General features: G+C 37.0%; 1 protein-coding gene across 1 annotated transcript in view; it reads left to right on the top strand.

Annotated features, from left to right (window-relative positions):
* The window catches only part of LOC131985260 (schlafen-like protein 1), a 32,036-nt gene extending 8,355 nt beyond the window's left edge, over positions 1–23,681 (top strand). Inside the window, exons 2-6 of the mRNA XM_059350302.1 lie at positions 16,441–16,494; positions 16,835–17,159; positions 20,043–20,148; positions 21,041–21,447; positions 23,266–23,681. Of these exons, the coding sequence (XP_059206285.1) occupies positions 16,441–16,494; positions 16,835–17,159; positions 20,043–20,148; positions 21,041–21,447; positions 23,266–23,502 (1,129 nt within the window). The 3' untranslated portion in view covers positions 23,503–23,681. The remainder of the gene's footprint in view (positions 1–16,440; positions 16,495–16,834; positions 17,160–20,042; positions 20,149–21,040; positions 21,448–23,265) is intronic.
* Positions 23,682–23,936: the final 255 nt, after the last annotated feature.

Raw genomic sequence — 23,936 nt, 5'->3', positions numbered from 1 at the left:
CTCAGCGAGGAATAGGAGCAGGAGGAGGAGGAGGAAAGAGAAATAGTATTGGAGTAAATAACAGCAACACAAAAGGACAAAGGATTCAGAGATGGAGATTGCAGAAGAGCTGAACCACTGGCACAGGAAGTGGGGTGATTTTTTCTGCTGAGGGCGGTGTGGGTTTGGAGTGGATCGGGCGGTGTTTAGTGTCACCAAACAGACCCCGAGCAACAACCCCTCCCTGGGCGTAAACAGCCGAGTCGAAGGTGAAGGGCAGCGGGGACGGATGGACAGATGGCCACTTGGAACGATGGAATTTTCTTCTTTTAAGAAAGCCGTCAGCGCTGGTTTATGTGTCCTTCACCCCAATCCTGCAGGAATAGCATTAAAACACCACCCCCTTCCCCTCCTTCTCCCCCGTTTTCTCCCTCTCTGTCTTTCCTTCTCTCTCCACCCCCTCTCTCATTAAAACTGTGCGCCTCGGCTTCTAATTAAATCCCACTTGAAAGTCTTAAAAGTCAGACTCAGATTGATTCAATTTGCATTTCTGAACAGGGAACATTGCCTAAAAGGATTAATAAATTGGTTGAAAATGCCTCTTTCTGCAATGTGCTGTTGTTGCTTGTAAGACAACACCCATCCAATACCTCTTTTTCTCGCATTCTTTCGCTCTTTTCAACACATTTGCTCTCACTCCAGCACACACACACACACACACATGCACGCACAAACGAGGCCTTAAAAGCAGTAAACCTTGTTGCCTATTCATCCATTTGTCCTGAGACGCACACACACACACACACACACACACACACACACACACTTCTTCGTGATTCCTCCCTTCAGTCGTCAATTGAATTCACATGTTCGCAAAAACACGCTGCGGTGAACATACACACCAACATCTTGCATCTGCACAGACACACTTGCTTGTGCACACTCATGCAGGCAGAGGCCTACACACACACACACACACACACACACACACACACTTGCCACATTCACACACGGCAGCAGTGTAACACTGTGTTGGCAGACCTCCAAATTTTTCAGCAGAATGTGATGGAAGCATACAGAGGAGGATGGCGTGTGTGTGTGTGTGTGTGTGTGTGTGTATTAGAAGGGGGGGATAAGAGAAAGAAGAGGGGGGAGGGAGGCAATTGCTCAAACGAGGCACGCTGGGGGATTAAAAAAGCAATAGGAAGATTGGCATGAAGAACCTCAGCGATGTTGACGTGCCGTTGATGACTCACTTGGGTGATAATATGTGAGGTGCGCCGCTGTTGGAGGAAGACTGGCCACGGGTCAATGACTCTCCTCTCTCCGGGGGCACACCGAGTCAGCTATCTCACCAACCCGAGTCCCGAGACCTCACAGTCACTCCTCTCGTTCCCTATAAAGGGACTATTTATGTCGCACACGCAGCTTTGATCTGGCTCAGGCCATAATTACAGGCTACTATTGTTGAGAACAGATGTAAAACGATCAATCGATGGATAGAATATTAACCTTGGGTTTCGGGAAACTGTGATGGGCATTGTTCACTATTCATCCGACAATATAGACTAAATGATTAACAATCTGTTCCATCCCCTGAACAGCAGTTGTCAAATAACATATAGCAACTGTAACTAGGCATGGCAGGTCTGTCAAGCCTCGGATTTCTCCACCAGTTGAAGCTGTGTGTAAAGGGGGACTGCTGCTTGTTCTGACATCCCATTGGTCTGATGTAGAGATATATGGTGCTCACGGGACAATAGTCCGAATAGCCATACTAAGTTTAGTGACTGCCAGCTTGCTTCTAACAATGTTTTATTCAGGCGTCAACTTTCGGGTCTGAGCAGGGAGGTAAACCAGGAAGTTCCTTAAGCCTGCATTCTACTAAAATTGCTAAGTGTGGCTGCAAAAACATTTATGTCCATTCATTTCAGTGCAAAGGAGAAAACTTCTCACTTGATTTATTACCTCAGGGATTTTTTTAGGACGACACTATGGTCTCAATCACAAGTAAAAAATCTTCTTCAAGACAATCTGATGTTAATAGTTTAAATAATGGCCCCATTTAGAAGAAAATAGAAGATAAAGAATCGTATGATTTGGGGCGTGGCTACCTTTGATTGACAGGTCACTAACAAGGCGAGCCGTCATCAGGAGAGAAGCAGAACAATGCCTATCCACGGCAACGTGTCAATAAAATTATATCTAATGTTATATAGATATAAAAAAAAAGACGTTTAGGTTTCAGCGTTTGGTTGGACTAACAGACACTCCAAGGAGTCGCTGTTCAGTTTTCTGAGGTAAATAACGTAAGTTTTGAAATTTTTTTTTCTAGCCAAAACTAACATCCCAGTTAATGCTCCAGTTAATGCTAACATGAATGAGCAGCAGCTTCTCTCAGTCAGGTTGAGGTGTAGAGAGACTGTAGTCAGTGATCAGATCCCTCTCGCTCCTCCACAGTCCAGATATGGTCTGCTCCCCGTATCGGAAACAAGATGGCGACGCAAGATGGCGACGAGTGTAACGCTGAACTCGATGCTTCCAACGGGCCACAAACCAATGGGTGACGTCACGGTGACTACGTCCATTATTTATATACCGTCTATTATGTGATAGTGCTTTGGTTTAGGGACAAAAACCACTTGGTTAGGGTTAGACAGATTACTTCTTCAGACTATAGAGATAAATTACATATTTTAGTAGGCCAACCCAGAAGTAGCATCGCCATGGAGTCTACTGAGAATTCTCCTATGGGATTTTTGGATCATGGCAGGATAATCTTCACAAACGAACACCACTTTTATTATGTTTGAAGCGTTAATGCAGCCTACGAAAGTAAAAATCTAATGTTATGTTATAGAGAGAGGGTCGCATTATGCCTCAGATAGTCTCCGACAAGCTAACCAGTGGTTTTCACAAGCTGGCGAATCTGACGCGTGTCAAATTGTTTATTAACATAATTTACAATCTACAAAAGTTTGCAAGAGCTCTGAAAAACATGTGAGAATCCTATTTGAGAGAGCGTTCCTGCACTGTATAAAATCTGTTTAATTGACGGTTAAATACCGGCAGCTGTGGTTGCCAGAACTTCACCATAAAAAATATAATGAATGGGTTTTCTACTGTAATTTTAAATGTAAATATCAGCAAAAACTGTAATTTAGACTGAATATTCCCGTTATTTTTAGGTTAATTGTGTCATTGTGACATCATGGTATTTCTCCATTAACTTTACATGGAAATTTTATATTTTTACAGCAAAACTGTGTGTTTCTTACACTTTATGACAGTAAAAATGAATGTTTTGTGCAATTCTTTGATTTACGGTAATTTAAAGTGTCTATTACGGTGATATATAATTTTTAATTTTACGCCCTATTTCTCATGTAATTTGACAGTGTTTTACTGTAACTTCTACAAAATTGTTTTACAGTGTGTCCGTGTCCGGTGTGATGACGTTTAATGTCCCTGACAACCACTGTAGTCGCATTTAGCCACTTGTTAGCAACCGCCTTTTTAAGGACACGTAAAAACTCACCAAAGCGTGAACATCTCTTCAGACCTTATTTCTTTTTTACAATAACCATCTAAGTGATGTTTATAGATGGTTTATAGACCAATTATTAACCATTTACAAAGTGCAATACATATTTCATCTTTAAATGTTTTAAACCAATTTCTTAAAAGGTAAATTAATCATTTAAAAATCATTAAAATACTTTTTATGGTGTTAAAAATGTTATAATGAGTGCAAGTAAAACTATTAATAAACTATTAATTGTTTGTTAATGGTAAAGTAACTATAAACTTATATTAATATCCCATCTATTTGCAATTTTTAAATTATATAGTTAGTTAAAATTATTAAATTATTTACCATTCTAAATGGCTTATATACGGTTTATAAATGATGATTAAACATTAATAAACGGTAAATCTCTTTACCCTTTATAAATGATGGCTATTGTAAAGTGTTACCAAAATCCTCACTGACTTTGAGAGTTTTTCCTTGTCTTTTCTCATTGATCATCAGCTGGTGACACCCTAGTTTGCCCTGGATTGTCCCGGTTTCGAGGTGGGTGTTCTGGGTCCCAGTAAATATCTGGGGAAAACCCAAATACATCCCACTTTTCCACATTCACTAGCAAACTGTCCCAGTTTGCACCACAAGCTGCGGCCGACATGTGTTCGCTTAAGAAAGGCGACAACAACAGTAGAGCAGAGCTTACCATTCTCAAGCAGCTGCACTTTCCCAGACACCATGACCCCTGCTAGAGCCAGAGATGATGGAGGAACAACCAAAGATCCTCCTGCTCCGCTCAAATGACTGGTTTTAACAGACGACAGCACATTACTCCAATTTTAGCTTTTCTTCACTGGCTCCCTGTTAGTTTTAAGCTATCACTTTTTTTTTGTCATTTACTTTTTATTGGTTTTTGAAATTAACAAACGAACAATCAACATGAAGACCTATAGACAAATACAGAAAATATCAAGGGAAAAGTAAAAGCATACAAAAGGGGATTAGAAAACGCCCCCCAAAAAATAAATAAATAAATAAATAAAAAAAGGGGGAAAGGTACAAAGAAATGAAATTATTCTGATAGTCCAATCTGAGATTACCTGAAATCTGGTTTTATGGTAGAGACGTAATCCATTTTTGCCAATTTTCAATGAATACCTCTTTTTGTGTTCTTAAATTGAAAGTAATTCTTTCCATTACAAAGATGCTGTACACAATATCAATCCATTCATCTGCACTAGGTGCCTCCCTCTTCAGCCATTTCTTCGTTATTGATTTCTTACAGGCCACCAGTAATATTTAGTAAGTAAATATTTATCTTTATCCCTGCAAACCAGTTCCTCTAGATCCACTAAATATAACAAATTGAAACAAACAGTTATTTTTGTTGAAAACACAGTCTCTAGAATTTGATATATTGTGATGTAAAATGGGGCTACCGATCACTTTTAAAGCACGTCTGGCTCCAAGTTACATTTCAGAGATATTGACACCTTATGTCCTCAGGTGGGTCCCTTCTGGCTGTTCCAAAGTCCAGGCTCTAAACTAAAGGTGATAGGGTGTTTACCATCAGGGCCCCTCCACTCTGGAACGCCCTGCCTGAGGACCTAAGGCTCCCTGAATCAGTGAATTATTTTAAGTCACTTCTCAAAACACATTTTTACAGACTTGCATTCATGTGACGTGCATTATGGCATGCCGTTCAGGAAATTAATCTTTGAATATATTGAATGAATTCTTGAATATACTGAATGAAGCTTGAATATATGGAATCAGTTCTTGAATATATGGAATGAAACTTGAATATATTGAATGAAACTTTGAATATATTGAATGAACCTAGAATATATGGAATAATATATATATATATATATATATATATATATATATATATATATATATATATATATATATATATATATATATATATATATATATATATACATATTTCTTCATTGTTGGTTTCTTATGTTGCAGGAGTTTTATTCATGCTTGTTCTGTCCAGGCACTTTGTGAACGCTGTTTTTAAAGGTGCTATATAAATAAAGGTATTATTATATTTATTATTATTATTCACAAGATTCCCATTTTAAAAGGAGTTAGTTGCCGACATTAAAAACTAAGCCAGAGACCATGTTTTCAACCAACTCATGCAGCTAATGTTTGCTCAATTAGCAAGCCAAATACAACTGATCACAGCAGCTAACTAGCAGAAGCCTGACAGGTGAAGCAACAGTAGCTAACACAGGGTGTGCTTAGCCAACGGTCAGTTGATTAATAGAGAAAATAATCAACACATGGATTGATAATGAAGCATAGCTAACATACAGGACGCTGAGGTCATGTTGTCAGTGTTGAGTCTGCCACTTTACAGGGTTTCAATAATACACATTTGTTACAAACGGTGGGTTTTATAGGCTAATTTCTGATTAATTACAAACAAAACATCAAATATAATGAAGGAAGTTACTAATGTGTTCCTAAACAGAATATCCTGGTAAGGAGGAGAGGTTTTTGCAACAGTGTTTAGGGAGATAAAATTAACAGAAAATGTAATGAAATATTAAATCGACTGAATTGAATTTAACCCTTTGATGCACAACATGGGTAAAAAATGACCCGCACTCATTTCCCATGTTATTTCATGCTATCTGTGTGTTTGAATATCTTTTTTTTATTACAACAGATCATTATATCCATTTTCCTTTCATACTTTATGAAGAAAAATAGTTTTTGTATTATAAAATCAAGTTTACACACATGAGTTATAAATGACCTTGTGCATTAGAAGCGTAGTGATACAAAAAGTGAAAAGAGTCACTAAATTAACAATTTTAATATATATATGTGTAACTATGTTTGTCTTCTTTTTAAGGTTTAACTTTAAAAGAGTTGTTAGAACCACCAGATTACATTGGAAAATCACATATTTTAACATTTGAGACTTATTAGAGCCACCAAATAATAATGTCCATTGGAAAAACACCAATTTAACAAAATAGGATAGTTAATATTTGTGTCTTCTTTGTCAGGTTCTAAACTGGTGACAACATATAAACACCTTCTAATGCACAACATGGGTCAAAAATGACCTTTTGAGTTAGAAGCGTAGTGATAAAAAAAAGGGGTTTTATTGAAAAAGTAAGAAAAGAACAACAAATTAGGATGCATGATGGTGAAGAACAAGTTATTTGAGGAAAACCTGCAATACTGAATGATGAAATTAGTTTATTGCAAAGATATAGAATATAAAAACGTAGTCGTGTCACATTAGACCCATGTTGTGCATCAAAGGGTTAAAAAAAGGGGGGAAATAATAACAAAATGCCACAGGTTTTTTGGTAGCAAACCAGGGTGGCAAGATTTGGATTTATGAAACAATAGACAATAAACAGTATAAGCCGGTAACATCTTCCTCAGGAGGTTTCCAATGCAAAATAAACCAACTTACCTACGATTTCATTCACTGGAAATCATCCCAATTAGAGAATGAAATATGGTGTAATCAGAGCTGTTATTCTCACCATGTTCCCATTCACTGTACACTGTTCCACAAACAAAAGCATTCCTCACATCTGGAAGATTTGGTTTGAAATCCCATTTACATGAATACACAAAACTGACATGAAACCATTTGGTGTGATTCATTCCTGCCCTCCAGCAGCTCTTCCCTCGCTTTTTTTCCTGCCATCTCAAAATCCAGTTTCATGTTGATGTTACAATTACTGAGCGACATTTTTCCCATTGTATTTCAGTTGCATGGAAACTATTGCCTAGACATTGCTGCATGCATCAGAGAGCCTTTGTCTCAGGCTCCATCAGAGTGTCACTGCTTACATTTAGCATCATATTATCATCTCACTGTGGCTCCTGTGAGGCTGCAGCAGCATATGGCCTCTCCTCACTCAGGTCACTGGATGTGTTGGCGTGCGTTGACCTCAGATTCAGGACATGGTAACAACCAGGACTACTCATGGCTCTTAACTTAGAACAACACTGACCTCAAGTGGCTGTTTCACAGGATCTCATTAACTCAACATCAGCTTCAGCATATATTGTTTTCATGGTATTATGTTCTGATTATAGTAATTATCACGCACTTACAACATGCTCATAGTGCTTTTTATGATGCTTTATAATGCTGAATGAGCACCACTGCAGGTAAAGTGTTACAGCTGCAAATCAAACTGTTTGTGCTCATTGTTCTGCTTCACTTCCTCACTCAGTGAAAATGTGCTTGTGTGCTTTCCACTATTTAGTTATTAAATGGCATGGAAAAGGAGATGAACCTTAATTAATTGGGCTAAACTCTTTTTCTGTGCAAATAAGACTTTGTTGCAGGGCCGGGCAAGAATGAGATCCACTGGATGTGCATTGTGTATAAGTATCCTTAACTCTATGGAGTTTTGGGCTATTTTGTCCATTTTTGAATCCTTTTCATCCTGCCTGAGATTTTGTCTTCTCATTTTGTCTTTTTTTTTTAAATTTGTGTCTTTTTAAACCTTTTTTGTAATTTTGTGGTCATTTTGTGTCTTTTTTTGTTATTTTGTGTCTTTTTTGGTAATTTTGTCTCTTTTTGTGTATTTTTTTGGTCATTTTGTGTCTTCTTCTGTGGCTTTTCTCTGCCATTTTGTCTTTTCATTTTGTGTCTTTTTTGGTCATTTTGTGTCTTTTTTTAGTCATTTTATGTCTTTTTTTAGTCATTTTGTGTCTTTTTTTAACCCTTTTTGGTCATTTTTTTTGTCTTTTTTTTGGGGTCATTTTGTGTCTTTTTTTAGTCATTTTTTGTCTTTTTTAGTCCTTTAGTCCAACATAAAATGCGATTTTTTTATTTTTTTTTTAAAGATTTTTTTGGGCATTTTACTGCTTTATTACTTTCAAAACACTATCATGCTCAATAATGAATTTTAAATGTTGCAAATGTGAACAAAGGTGTCAAATCTAACATATAAGAGGGTTACATCCAGTTCTATCATTTTATACTAAATATATTTGAGCTTGTCTCCAGTTTTACTTGGTATATCATCATCAAACTGAAACTGGCCTCATGGAGTTTACAGCCAGAACTTTAGAGGTAAATTTACAGTAGGGCTCCACGCTGCTTTGTTTACTAGTCTGGATGAGATGAAGAAGTCAGGATTTGGAGCTTTTGGTGATTTCAGAGGGTTAAAGTATGGTGTGCTAGTACAACACCCATTTTTGTTTTGAGCCACAGAAACTAACCAGTACAAAAGGGAATATATACCGTTAAAACTCCATAGCAACTGCAATACTTGACATAGACATTAAGCAGTTGCTGTTCTAGACCAATTTTACTGTGGCGGGCCAAGGGCCAGTGTTTAATCAGAGGGGCACATTAGAAAGAAAAGATGATTTTTAAGCATTCATGATCATAGATTTCCGCAGGTTCAAGCCCCCTCTTCAGCCAGTGAATACCTGTGGGGTGGACATGGAGGTGGTGCCAAGTTCTAAGTATCTAGGTGTATACCTGGATAATAAGTTGGACTGGTCCCTAAACACAGACGCTCTCTACGAAAGGGGCAGAGCCACCTCTTTTTCTTCTTGAAGCTCAGATCTCTGGACATCTGTAGTAAGATGCTGCAGATGTTTTATCAGTCTGTGGTGGTAGTGTGTTGTTTTATGCTGCAGTCTGCTGGGGAGGCAGCATCACACACAGAGATGCAAGGCGGTTGGACAGACTGGTCTAAAGAGCTGGTTCTGTGGTTGGAGCCAGGTTGGACACACTGGAGGAGGTGGTGGAGACATGCACTGTCAAGATGTCCAAGGCCATCCTGAAATACCCGGATCATCCGCTACACAAAACCTTTATGGACCAAAAAAACAGCAGTGGATGGCTCCTCTCTCTCCGTTGCAGGACGGAGAGATTCAAAAGATCCTTCTCTCCTACAGCCATCAGGCTGTCTCATTCTAACAGAGATTCTACCAGACTAACTGAATTTACCCTCAGGGATGAATAAAGTAATTTTGATTTGATTGATTAAAAATATTTTAAGTAAATTTGGAATATACAAATACATTCATTGAAACAATGAGACAATAAAAATAACTATAATAATTATTTTTGTACGATATTGACATTTCTCATTTTTGTGCACAATTACTTTTTTTATTTTGAAAGTGCAGTACAATGAGAATGATCTTTATATACAAAAGCTTTTATTGCACAATTAAACTATTATACAATGTCACATTCTGGGTTCCTTTTGTGTACAATGAGATATTGTTTGGACAAAAAATAGGTAAAAATTGTTCCGTTGTTCATTTGTTATAAATTGATCATTTTATTATTAATTTGACACAGGGGCCACAGCAGGGGCCAAGGGCTTCTTCACAGGGCTAGTTGCCCCTGTATGCCCCTGTGTAGAACCAACACTGATAATAAAGGTTTGTCAATTTCATTTTTGAGAAAAAATTCTGCCGAGATTTAGTTCCATAGTAGGACGTAGAACATCGTCGTCATGGTGACGTAGATGACTCACCATCCCATGTGTCGCACTTTGGTTAAGAATAGGCATGGACCATGCTTTCATTTTTCATTTTTATTCAAAATGTGGCATCTTTTAATATACAACAAATTGCTGTGAGAACATAAACGTAACCTTAGAATTGTTTAATCATGCTTTCGTGACTAAAAGGAAAAACAACAACATTGCTAGTGAACATTTAGCAGATGGCTTCATTACAGACATAATCCTGGCTGCATTACATTTCTCAGAGGTATATAAACATAATTCCTGGCATGCTGCTGAGGCCTCAGCAGTTATGGTGCTGATTGTCACAACAAAACATTATTGACAATGTCTTAAATTATATTAAATATTATCATATTTCAACAAGTTCTCCAACATAAACGCCGGAAGAGGTCACGTGTCAGTACCACAAATTACGGCCCTTTCCCCTCTGTCTCCCCCTTTCACTCTCAATATCTCTACTGTCAATAAAGCTACAAAATGCCCCAAAAATATCTTTAAAAAAATAAAATAAAATAAAAAAATGACGGCACGTGTCGCGGCTCGCGTTTCAGGGCACATATTAACGTAACGCGGCACAGCTCGCAGGCTTGAGGTACAACGGCACATTCTAAAAATAGCACACAGATACGGTCCGCGGTTGTAAAAAAAGGCTCCAGTTTCAGTAGATTTATGTTGTAAAACCACTGACCTTAGGTTAAGGGTAAAAAACTTCTGATGGCGTTATAAAAGACAGTTTAAACAGTAAATAAACGTATGTTACGTAAAAAGCTTAAGTTACGTTCAAAAACGTGATTCACGCAACGTAAGTTAAAAATGGTTTACTTTTGTTTTCACACGAGACCCTGCTCTCCTTGCCTGTGTACCCATCCACCACTCCAACTGACCAAGGTTATAATAGTTTTGGATTTTTCATTAGTTTTAATCTCGTGATTTTTTTGTTTTTTAAATTCAGTTTTTAGAGTTTTTTATTCTTTGGGAAATGCTTAGTTTTAGCTTAGTTTTTATTAGTTTTAGTGTTAGTTTTAGTTTTTTTGTAATGGGGTATTTGTTGGGTGCAATATTCAAAAAGTTTATTCAGTCATAAAACCAGATAGATGAAATAGATTTCATATCAACCAAAAAGGTTTACATATGAAAAAAGTTGACAAAGTTTTAATTTTAGTTAGTTTTAGTTTTGTAACCACAAAACACAGTTTCAGTTAGTTATTGTTTTTATTTTTACTTCAGTTAATGAAAATGTTTTTTTAATTCTAGTTTTTGTTATTTCCTTAGTTTTCGTTAATTATAATAACCTTGCAACTGGCCATGGGAATCCGCCCTTTTAACCTCCGTTTGTCAGTCACAACCACGTCAATTAAGCTCATTTTTTCGCTATGGTTTTGACAGGAGGACAGGCTGTCATGTTTATAACACACATAATGTCCAGTGGCTCTTAAATTTTTTTTTTTTTCAAAAATGGATGGCTAACAATGTATTGATGGCAGATGTTACTTTACATTTTTTATTGCCTACACTGTAAAAAAAATGTCTGTAGATTTTACGGTGAAAAACTACTAAACCATGACAGTAAAAGACCGTAAAATGATAAATGAGTTAATTCAGTTTCAGTAACAATGAAACACTGTAAATGTATATATCAGCCAAAACAGTATTTTTTACAGTTTTTTTTTTTTTTAAAATACATTACTCCACTGTAAAATACACTGGCACCGTGTTTGTAGCAAAAATATACTGTAATATATATAAAAGCCGTAATTTTTACATTTATTTTTTGTAAAACACTTTTTCTCACTGTTAAGTGTACTAAACATATATAAACACTAAACACATATCTCTAACAGAAGTATACTGAAATATTGAATGGTAAAATCGTTCATTTATGCGGCATTTATAAAGTATTTTCTTGTCAATTATATGGCAGAACAGTGTTTCTTTTGATGGAAAAACTTTTTATTTATACAGTAAAAAATGAAATAAAATGTCATTCTTAAACGTGAAATTGAGCGGATGCCAATATCTTTTTACCGTAGAAAAAGTTGCAAAAAGTTTTTTATTACGGTAAAGTTCCAGCAACCGCAGCTGCCGGTTTTTTAACGTAAAACTCCACCATTCTGCACATTTATTTTGAGTGTAATCAAAGAAAAAACACTAAACAAAGTTAAAGATGAATCACAATAGCATTGTAAAGTGAATTATTCACTTGTTACTTTTAGTCTGAGTAGTGCTGGGCAGCAGGAGCTTCTTCATATATGCTCTGCCAGGAATTATGTTTATATACCACTGAGAAATGTAATGCAGCCAGGATTATGTCTATAATGAAGCCATCTGCTAAATGTTCACTCACAATGGGTTTTTTTCTTCTTTTAGTCAGTAAAGCATGATTAAACAATTTTAAGGTTACATTTATGTTCTCACAGCAATTTGTTGTAAAAAGATGCCACATTTTGAATTAAAATGAAAAATGAGTCCATGATCCATGCCTATGGATGTGAGTCATCGACCTCCCCATGACGACAATTTGGAATTTGATATAAAATATAATTCCAGCAAAAGTGCTGTTTTAATATGCAGAACAGAACAAAACAGGATAAATGGGTAACACTTTACAATAACCAACTAAGTGATGTTTATAGATGGTTTATAGACCAATTATTAACCATTTACAAAGTGCTTTACATATTTAATCTTTAAATGTTTTCAACCAATTTCTTAAAGGTATATCAATCATTTCAAAATCATTAACATACTTAATATGGTGTTAATATGTTATAATGAGTGCAACTAAAACTATTGATAAACTATTAATTTTAATTTATCAGTTTGTTAATGGTAAAGTAACTATAAACTTATATTAATATACCATCTATTAGCCATTTATAAATGGTTTAGTTAGTTAAACATTAATAAATTATGTATTTACCTTTCTAAATGGCCTATATATGGTTTATAAATGATGACATTAATAAACTGTCTAATAATCTGTTTACCATTTATAAATTATGGTTATTGTAAAGTGTTACCGATAAATGGCTTAATTTCCCTGTGTTCAAACTATCCAATAATTGTCTTGAGGTCTCCAAAAAGATGAAATACCTTGGTCATTGTATTGCAGACGATATGAATGATGATGATGACATATACAGACAGTGTAGTTTTATGCACAGGCCAACACCATAGCATATAAGTTTAGCTGCTGTTCTACTCAAGTTAACCCTCTGGAGTCCACGAAAGCACCGGAGCAAGACTTCTTCATGACGTTGCAACGTAAAAACGAAGCAGCATGGAGCCCTGCTGTCAGCTTTTTCAGAAGTTTACATGTCCAATTTAGTGCATCAACTCTTTTTCACCAAAGGTTAAAAACACCTCGACCAAGTGTAAGTTTTTGCAGAGGTTTTTCAAATTTTGCAGTTTGCATTCAGCATTTTTAATTCATTGTCTTTAATGTTTTTTGTGTGATTTTTGTGTTTTTTTGTGGGGTTTTTTTGTAAATCTTTTGTTTGTTTCTGTGTGTTTTATGTGCGTTTTTTGTAAATTTTTGGGTGGTTTTTGTAAAAAAAAAAAAAAGTATGTGTTTTTGTGTGTTTTTTTGTGTTGAAAATGTTGATCCAGTAAGTCAGAATTAAAAAAAATAATAATCAGGTCGATTGCAGCCCGAGCATTGACCCTGGACCTTAATGTTCCTAGATTGAATCCAGCTGGGGACATTAGTTGCGTCTCTCTCCATTGTTTACTGTCATCTCTTTACTGGCACTAAAGCCATAAAATGCCATTGTAATAATCATGAGAGAAGCATAATTTCTAGGAGACAGGTTTGACAGAAGCCAATGCAATAAAAAAAAAACATAATGGCAAAATTAAGCAAAAGTATTTGCTTAATTCTTTCTTGTCACTCTAAAAGCCCATGGGAAAGTATTTTAACATGAATCCTTCCCTGAGCTCAGCTTGAACATTTCATACAAGAGAGAAAAATGTCTAATTATCCTACATAGTAATATGATTTCTGTTTGGGGGTTAATTATGGAAGTATACAATTTCAATCACAGAAATCCAAATAGGTACAAAAAAATGATTTTGGTTACAAACAATCACAAAAAATGCAGTTTTGCTAGAAAAGCAGGCTAAACCACATAGTTTTTCTCATGCATTATTTTTGCCTGCTTCCTATGTATACTGACAATAAGGGGTTTCACAACACAGCATGGATTTTTCTATGTTGTTCTGAAGATCTTGGTGTATTGATGTAATATTGTGAAGGGTTTTTAACCAATTTTTATCCATTCTTGAATTAAAGAAGTGGCTTAATTCACCACCAACCATATGTGTAACAAAGAAAGATGCTGCAACAACTTACTGGACACAGTGAAGCATGGAAATGGACTTCAGAAAGCCAAACATCAAACACAAGTCTTCAAGAAATTAGTCTTCAGGTTCACAACTTTCAGATTATATACACCACTTCTATGCTGCAATTATTGTTGACCTGCTATCTCTCCCTAAAAATCTACTGCACACAACCCCTAATTCTTTATAGGGGGACTGAATGAAGGCGTTTTCAAATTGCGAACATAATCCAGAAGGACATTCGGACACTGTTCGGCTGAGATTCTATCAAAATTTCATATTAAATGATGATTCAATTAAATGAGTATGTCATGCCTCCAACTAATTAAATGGTGTGAAACTAAAGTCGAACTTCTTATCTTTCGAACCGTATATTGTTTTAACCGTGTATGTTAGCCTCGGGTTTACCAGAGTCGGCGAAAGGACGCTAACGCCGGTGAATTAGCCGTGAGCTAACTGTATCCTAAATCAGACAGTTAGATCTCCTCGCTGTAAAACAATAAGCAGTTTTTCCGGGGAAATTGGATGTTTCTGGGTAAGCCAAATAAATATCGCCATTATCAATCATCATTATCAACACACCTGGAATGTACTTCTGTCGGGGTCATCCCTATGTTCCCCGCTCAGGGCACATAGGACCCTTTTTTCGAAAAAAGGTCCTGTGTGCCCTGTTTTCCCCAAAAAGGGTCCTATGTTCCCCTGTAGCATATAATGCTATGTTCCCCGTAATCAATCAATCTTTACGGTAGACTCTCAGCATGGCAAACTTAAATTTGCACAGCAGCTACTTTCTGGTTATTTTCATTTTCATTTTTTTGCTTTTTAAATAGGATTAGGGTTAGGTCTATTTGCCATGGAATTTGGCAGTAATGGTGGAAAGAGTAACAGACCGGGGAACATAGGACCCTTTTTGGGAAAAGCGGGGAAAAAGTGTCCTATATTCCCCAGTCTCATACAAACAGGGGAACATAGGATCCGGGGGAACATAGACACGCCCCCCTTCTGTCCTTCACATTAAAATACAGTGCAGTAAAAATAAAGATGTACATTTAAGATTGTCGCCTGAGTGTCGTGAGTGAGCATTCTTACTGCTTTCTCTCATCAGATTTACTTTCATATTGTAAATAAACATGTAAATCTCCATATACATGAATTAAATTTCACACATAGATTGTTAAATATGTATAAATCAATTATACCTACACTGGTGGTGGCGATCTTGTTCGAAATGACCGTGAAAACACCAGAAATTGCGGCGTTGCAGATGTGTCTGATTTGAGATACAGTAAGGAACGGTGTCTGATTTGGGATAAAGTCTCTCTAACTTTAAGGTAAAGGGCCTCTGGGCCCCCAGGGGACTGTGCACTGCAAAAAAGGTGTGTCTAAAAACCAAGATAAAAACACTAAATCTGAGGGAAATGATCTTGCTGCATGGACAGATAATTTCACTTGACAAGATTTGTTAAATTAAGATTGTTAAATCTAGAAATAAGCATGTTGTACGCTTAAAATAAGAAATTAACTCTTAAAACAAGATAAATGATCTAACACTTCTAAATCTAAAGTTTTTTTTTTTTATCTTGGTAAGAAACAAATAATTGTCAGTGCACTCTGCTCGGGCCAGTTCATCGCTGCTTGCAGCTTTAATTTATCTTGTTTAAGAGTTAAGTCCTTATTCTAAGCGTACAACATGCTTATTTCTAGATTTAATAATCTTAATTTAAGAAATCTTGTCAAGGTAAATTATCTGTCCATGCAGCAAGATCATTTCCCTCAGATTTAGTGTTTTTATCTGGTTTTTAGACACACCTTTTTTGCAATGTGGCCCTGTGGCAGTTACCCCCCGGTTGCCCAGCCTTGTTTGTATCATTTGGAATGGACTGTTGTCAAGTCAGTGTTGAGTGTCTTAACCGTGCTTGATTCATTACATTTAATGTAAAACCTGGTAGCTGGATTGTTCACTCCTGAAGACAAACAGGAAACACAGTTTGGGCATTCTAATGCTTACATAAGGAGAATTCCATTCCGTAATGCATCATAATTTGGAATGATGTCATAATGTTCCAAGTGTTGAAGAACACTTGAGGTTCTTCCACAATTTAGACAGACACTTGCAAAGCCCGAACAGATTGACTTTGAGCAGCGCAGCAGGCAAAGGTAAGACGCTCGCTTCACTGCTGTATATTGGCACACACTCATAAGCTTTGTCATCATCAGCGTAGTGGCAGCGCTGCTCCCTCGCCATGCCTCGCGGCTTTGATTGATCATTGTTTTGATCAGCCTTGACTTTATGATTTATCAAGCCTCCTCGTGTTCATTTATCTATTTAGCACACACTGACGCCCCCTTATTATCATCTCACACTGTGTATCTTATGCTGAATCACACACAATAAGCTTACAGACAACTGACTGTATTTGTAAAAACTCACATGTTGACCTGGAAAATCTAGAGTTGTATAAGTTATTGTTTTTGAATTTTTAATTGCAATTCACAGCCAAATGCCAAAAAGCTCAAAGCCTTGGAAGAGGACGTTGAAGGAGAAGGTCTCAGGTACAAGACGGGAGATATTATCCAAAAAGTCCAATGGTGATCTAAATCAGGCAGCTTCCTCCTCCAATCCACAATCACAACAACCTAATGTCTCCACCTGCTTTGGCTCATCAAACGCCAGTTCAGGGAAGAGACGTAAAGGGAAAGGATACAAGTGGAGAAATCAAAAGAAAGGCAAACAAAGACAGAAAAATGTAGGTGGCTCCAAACGGAAGAGAAACTCCAGAGTCCAAAATCAGACTGTTCAGAACCAGAGAACACCACAACAGGTGAGATCACAAGTGATTATGGTGACAAGAAGACAAGGATATTATAGTTAACGAAAACTCACGAAATAACGAAAACTAGAATTGAAAAACATTTTCGTTAACTGAAATAAAAAATAAAAACGATAACTAACTGAAACTGTATTTTGTGGTTACAAAACTAACTAAAACTAACTAAAATTAGAGTGAAAATGATCTTCGTTTTCATCTTTGTCAACTTTTTTCATGCATAAACCTTTTTGGTTGAAATGAAATCTATTTCATCTATCTGGTTTTATGACTTAATAAACTTATTGGGGCTGAGATGGATCAGACAAAGGAAATAAAGGAAACATTTATTGTGACCTTATTGAATCTCGCACCCAACAAATACCCCATTACAAATAAACTAAAACTAACACTAAAACTAATTAAAACTAAAGTAAAACTAAGCATTTTCCCCCCAAAAATAAAAACTAATTAAAACTAGCAAACTCACTCTAAAAACTCATTAAAACTAACTGAATCTGAAAACAAAAATTGACAACAAAATGAAATCTAAAACTAATGAAAAATCCAAAAACTATTATGGCCTTGCACCAGACTCCCAAAAAACGTCAATGATTTAGAAGTGGCGGTTCTTTTGCAGGAAGCTAACGCCAAAGGAGCTGTCATATATAGAAGTGTCAGTAGTGGATATAAGTCATATATAAGATATGAGTCTTCACAGCAGGGGTGCAATTGTGACATACATTTCTGTCTTATGTCTTCAGCTGTACTGTCCAACAAAGACCCCAAAAAAACAGGCCTACTTTAGCTATTTACATAGTGTAATCAATCACACAAATGGATGGCATAGTTCTAAATTAACAAAGTTGATGTGAATTGCATTTTTTTGCATTATCCATCCATCCATCCATCCATCCATTTTCCTCCGCTTATCCGGGGCCGGGTCGCAGGGGCAGCAGACTAAGCAGGGCATTCCAGACGTCCCTCTCCCCAGCCACAACGTCCAGTTCCTCCTGGGGGACCCCGAGGTGTTCCCAGGCCAGGACAGAGATATAATTCCTCCACCGTGTTCTGGGTCTTCCCCGGGGCCTCCTACCAGTTGGACGTGCATTATGTATCCATGCATTTTTTCCTTAACCGCTTGTCTCAATTTTGGGGCTGGAGCTGATCCCAGCTGACATTGGGTGAGAGGCGAGTACACCCTGGACAGGTCTCAGACTATCACAGGGCTGACACATAGAGACAGACAACCATTCATGCTCTCATTCACTCCTACGGGTTTAGAGTCACCAATTAAACGCTGCATGGTTTTGGACTGTGGGAGGAAGCAGGAGGACCCAGAGAGAACCAACACTGACAGGGAGAACATGCAAACTCCACATAGAAGAGCTGCAGAGCCCTCTTGCTGTGAGGCCAGAGCAGTGGCGGACTCAGGGTGGAGGCCTCCTAGTTGAAAAAGCGCACTAAAGTGTCCTCTAGAGTGGTGAAAACAAAAGGAAGTGCCTTATTGGCTGCCCTTTACACATGAAAAAAATGATTAAGTGCCCTCTAGGGTGCCCCTTTGTACAATTAATTATGATGATGTGTCCTCTAGAGCCAGAATATGGCAAACCAACATGTTGTGGTTAGCTAATGAGGTGCAGATGTTTGTCTCTTTGATAGCCGATGAACGGGGAATGCGAAAGAGGCATTGGTTTCATTCTGCTGTCGTTATGACGAATGTGAGGTGTTTGCTCTCATTTAGCTCTCAAAGTGCACCAAATTGATGCATTTTACTTAAAAATGTCCACATTCTCCCCTGGGGGGGCATAATTGTCAGTACCATATCATTAATTCATTTTAACTTAATCCTAATCGTAATCAAGGATGAGGAATCATAGCTTTTGCGTGCTGGTGGGGCCCCATGTTGTGCAGGATGTGCCCTTTTTATTTTTTCGCCCCTGCCCCTCAAACAGTCTGAGTCCGCCACTGGACCAGAGTGCTGACCACTACACCAGTAGTTCTCAACCTTTTTGAGTCGCAACCCCCAATTTAACATGCATGTTGTCCGTGACCCCCGCTCACTGAACACAATCTCACACGCACAGTTCAGATCACCCAAAAAATAAACAAAATGACCAAAAAAGACACAAATTGACCACAAAATTATCAAAAAAGACACAAAATGACCAGAAAAGACACAAAATGACCAAAAAAGACACAAAATTACTAAAAAAAATCCCACAAAATGACCAAAAAAAGACATTAAGTTACAGGTAAATAGCAATATATATGATATGTATATGATATATATGACCATGATAGGTCAATAACGGCCAGTAATTTCAATCAATCATTAGATCCTTCTTCTTTAATTAGGGCCACACACTCCTCCAGATACACATGTTTCACACACACATACACACACATTTTGAGGTTAAAGGTCATAGGTTGCTGTATAAATAAATACTTGAAAAGGAATGCTTGTTGTAGGTGTGCTCCTTGTATATAATATAGTATCATAACATTACTAGTATTAATTGTTTGAAATCTCTGAAGAATCTCATCATAGTGTACACACACCCGCAGTTGCCCCCGTGGCCCTTTCAGAATTTCCCCAGAGAAAATTTTCTACTTACAATTACTATAATAATGATGGTGGAAATAATATATGGGGGACCCCAAGATATTCCCAGGCCAGATGAGACACATAGTCCCTCCAGTTTGTTCTGGGTTGACCCCAGGGCCAGTTGAACGTGCCTGGAACACCTCTAATGGGAGGCATCCAGGAGGCATCCTACCTTGATGCACCTACTACAATAACTGGCATTCTTAGCCTATCTTTTTCTAATGTGGAGGACTCTACAAGCCTTCTCTGACCTAACCTTACTGACCCAATGTGCTCTCTTCCCACTCCAGGACACCCAGCCAATCATTGGAGTGGACATAAGCAGCTGTCAGTGGCTCTGGTACGGAGCTTACGTTGGCAACGAGACACGCAGCATCGAGTTCAAACAGGGAACAGGTAGGACAGAACAGACTTAGAACTATCAACATGTACCCTGTTAAAAATCACTTCTACGGGTGGGCAATAGGGACTTTTTTGTTTGTTTTATTATGTCTAAAAAAGTTTTATTGTCTGTCAACTGTCTAATAATTGGTTAATTGATTCAGTATTCTTACCAAGTTGCCCTTTTTCAGCTCGTGAAAAATTATATTTTAAAAATCATCGTGATGTTCAAACACTAGAAACAAACAGAGTCAAGCTTTAGTTTAAAGGAACATTTTGGGAAATTTGAGGTGATTTTGCTTAACTTGCTCTGCAAAGTTATTATATAATCAATAATGAAAACTAGAATTGAAAATTCATTTCAGTTAACTGAAATAAATATAAAAACAAGAGTTGTTTTTTTCAAACAATAACAAACTGAAACGGTATTGTGTGGTTACAAAACTAACTAAAATTATAGTGAAAATGTCCTTTGTTTTTGTCTTTGACAACTTTTTTTCATACGTGAACCTTTTTGGTTGATATGAAATCTATTTCATCTATCTGGTTTTATGACTTAATAATCTTATTGGGGCTGAGATGGATCAGAGAAAGGAAATAAAGGCAACATTTATTGTGACCATTTTGAATATGGCACCCAACAAATACCCCATTACAAAAAAACTAAAACTAACACTAAAACTAATAAAAACTAAACTAAAACTAAGCATTTTCCAAAAGTAAAAACGAATTAAAACTAACTTAATTTGAAAACAAAAATTCACAACGAAATTAAAACTAAAACTAATGAAAATCAAAAACTATTATAACCTTGTTGCTCTGTCCTATAATGTTCACATGAGTGTCTGTCTCCAAAACATACAAGTGAAATGAAGTCCTGAAGGTTTACAAATGTGTCTGATTTCAGGAAACTATATGGAGATGGTTTTCGGCTCTCACGTTCGCAGGTACGGCTGTGCCTTCCTGAACAGTGGGGGAGGTACTCTGCTGGTCGGGGTGAGTGACAGTGGAATGGTGGGCGGTGTGTGTTTCGACCATAAAAGGGAGGATAACGCCCGCCTGCAGGTGGACTCTACTGCACAGCAATTCCATCCTCCTCTCCTTCCACACAACTACAGCCTGCGCTTCCTGCCTGTGATAAAGCCCGGAGTGAAAGAAGAGCAGCTCAAGGTGCTGTGCCTCACCTTCACAGCACCTCCAGTCTTCCATCAGCCAAGCCTTTATCACGTCGACCAGGGACACGTGTACATGAGGCGGGATGGGAGTGTGCAGGGGCCCGTGGGTGCTCCTGTCATCATAGAGTGGTTCACACAGGTGGGAAAATCACTGGCGGTTCTAGACCAGTTTTACTGTGGGGGCCAAGGAGGGGCCAGTGTTTAATCAGAGGGGCACATTTAAAGGCAAATATGATATTTAAGCATTCAAAACCTTTATTTTAGCTTATTTAAAAATCTAATTTTATTATTTTAAGTGTTTATTTGGAAGATACAAATACACTGACAGTGTGACAATGACATTTCTCATTTTTGTGCACAATTACTGTTTTTTAAAGTGCAGTCCAGTGAGAATGATCTTTATATATATGTTCTATTTGTGTACAATGAGATATTGATCATTTTATTATGAATTTTACCAAGTGCAGTCCAGTGAGAATGATCTTTATATATATGCACAATTAAACTATAATACATTGTACACATTCTGGGTTCCATTTGTGTACACTGAGATATTGATCATTTTATTATTAATTTTACACAGGGGCCACAGCAGGGGCCAAGGGCTTCTTCACAGGGGCAGTGGCTCCTGTAGGCCCCTGTGTAGAACCGCCACTGGGGAAAATCCATTCTAATTCTTCACTGAAAAAAGTATAACCTTGCTCAAACTAAAAAAATGATGTCCAGATATCACATCTAAAATATTTGACTTCATAGAATCTAACTTGAGTAACTTCTTATGACCTGATTATTTTATGTTGATGTAAACAATAATACTGCACTTGACTCAAACTTAATTCTTTGACTTGATCCAAGTTATTTTCTTAACATTTTAGTTATTGAACCAAATTATAATATTAAGAATTAATATTTGCATTGACACCAGTTACTTTATTTACATATACCCAAACTATATTTTTCACATTTTATTTGACTTAACTCATTTTTGTTTCCCACCTTAAAAACTCTATAAAAGAAGACACTTGGCCAACAGGTTACATTAACCCTTTGATGCACAACATGGGTCTAAAATGACCCGATATATATTTTTATGTGCAATGAATTATTTTCATCATGCAGTATTCCAGGTTTTCCTCAATTAGTTTGTTTTTGATCATCATACATCTTTATTTTGTGTTCCTTTATTCATTTTTTAATAAAATCCCTTTTCGCGTCACTCTCCTTCTAATGCACAACATGGGTGAAAAATGACCCATATCCATTTTTTATCTAAGTAGTTTGCTAAGCTAACTACTAAACTTCTTGGCTAAGTAGTTAGCTTAGCAAGCTACTTAGCCAATTAGTTAGCAATGTGATAAAACAAAAACTTTTTTTCTTCAGAAAGTATGAGAGGCAAAATGTAAATAATGATCTGTTGTTATCAAAAACAAGATATTTAAAGAATACTTGGGATATTCAATCATAAAATAAGTTGATATCAAAAGATAGAGCACACAAACACACAGCAAGCATTAAATAACATGGGAAATGAATGCGGGTCATTTTTGACCCATGTTGTGCATTAGAAGGGGGGTCAATATGTTGTGCATCAAAGGGTTAAATGTATTTATAAATCTTTAACATATGAACTATATGCAACATATTACATACACGGTCTGACTGTGCAGTGTGCAGTGCTTTTGACTCAAACTAAAAATATTACCTGCAGGTCATAAAGAACAAAATAAAAACTTTGTTTCGGGTCCTTAGGACGTATATTTAGTTCAGTATAAATCAAACTTGATGTCTCTAAATGCAAAAAGAATAAGTTTTACAATCAAATCAATAATTTTATCCTCTTTTAAATGGACACTTATTAGTTTGAATGAACATATGCATGTTACACTTTTTTCAGTGTTCTTAACATTATGTTTATATGTCAATAAAATGATTGCGCTGACATATCTGTATGATCCAGATGTGGGCTGGTAAGGTGCAGCAGCTGGAGCAGTCTGCGCATGAAGCGATGCGTGAGAAGTGGTTCTTAGCTGGGCAAGTCCAAATACTACGAGAGATCATAGAATCACTGCAGTCGGAGAGGGAGACCAGTGCATCCAGGGAGCGGAGGAGGAAGAAGAAGGAGAACAAGAAATTAAAGTCCACCAGCCAGGGCTTCCAATCTGACTCTGGAACCTCCTGCACCTCCAGGACATAGTCTGATGTGAATGTGTCTGGGTGTGAGGTCCCACTGAAATGCACACAGTAGTAAATAAAGTCAAAACAGCAAGCAAAAGCAAAGATTGTTTGTGTTTGTGTTGTTTGTGTTCTCTCAATTACTTATCCATAACTCTATGGAGTCTGGGGCTATTTAGTCCATTTTTGAATCATTTTCATCCTGCCTGTATACACCACTTAAAAATGTTTAAATTCCATGTTGGTATATTTTTTTTCAGCACAACCTAACCTATATGACCTAATAATAATTTATTTTTTATTCTGACTTACTGGATCAACATTTTGAACCAAAGAAACAAAGAAAAACCAACATGAATGTGATCTTGTGATTGTGTGTGATCCTGTCATCCAACTCTGTTTTTTATTCTAGTGGGACTCGATTTTATTTGTGTCTTGTGTGTTTAGTCGAACAAT

Source organism: Centropristis striata, chromosome 14, assembly GCF_030273125.1.
Source record: "Centropristis striata isolate RG_2023a ecotype Rhode Island chromosome 14, C.striata_1.0, whole genome shotgun sequence".
NCBI lineage: Eukaryota > Metazoa > Chordata > Actinopteri > Perciformes > Serranidae > Centropristis > Centropristis striata.
The sequence above is the reverse complement of the archived record's forward strand: the minus strand, read 5'-3'. Positions and strand labels throughout refer to the sequence as shown.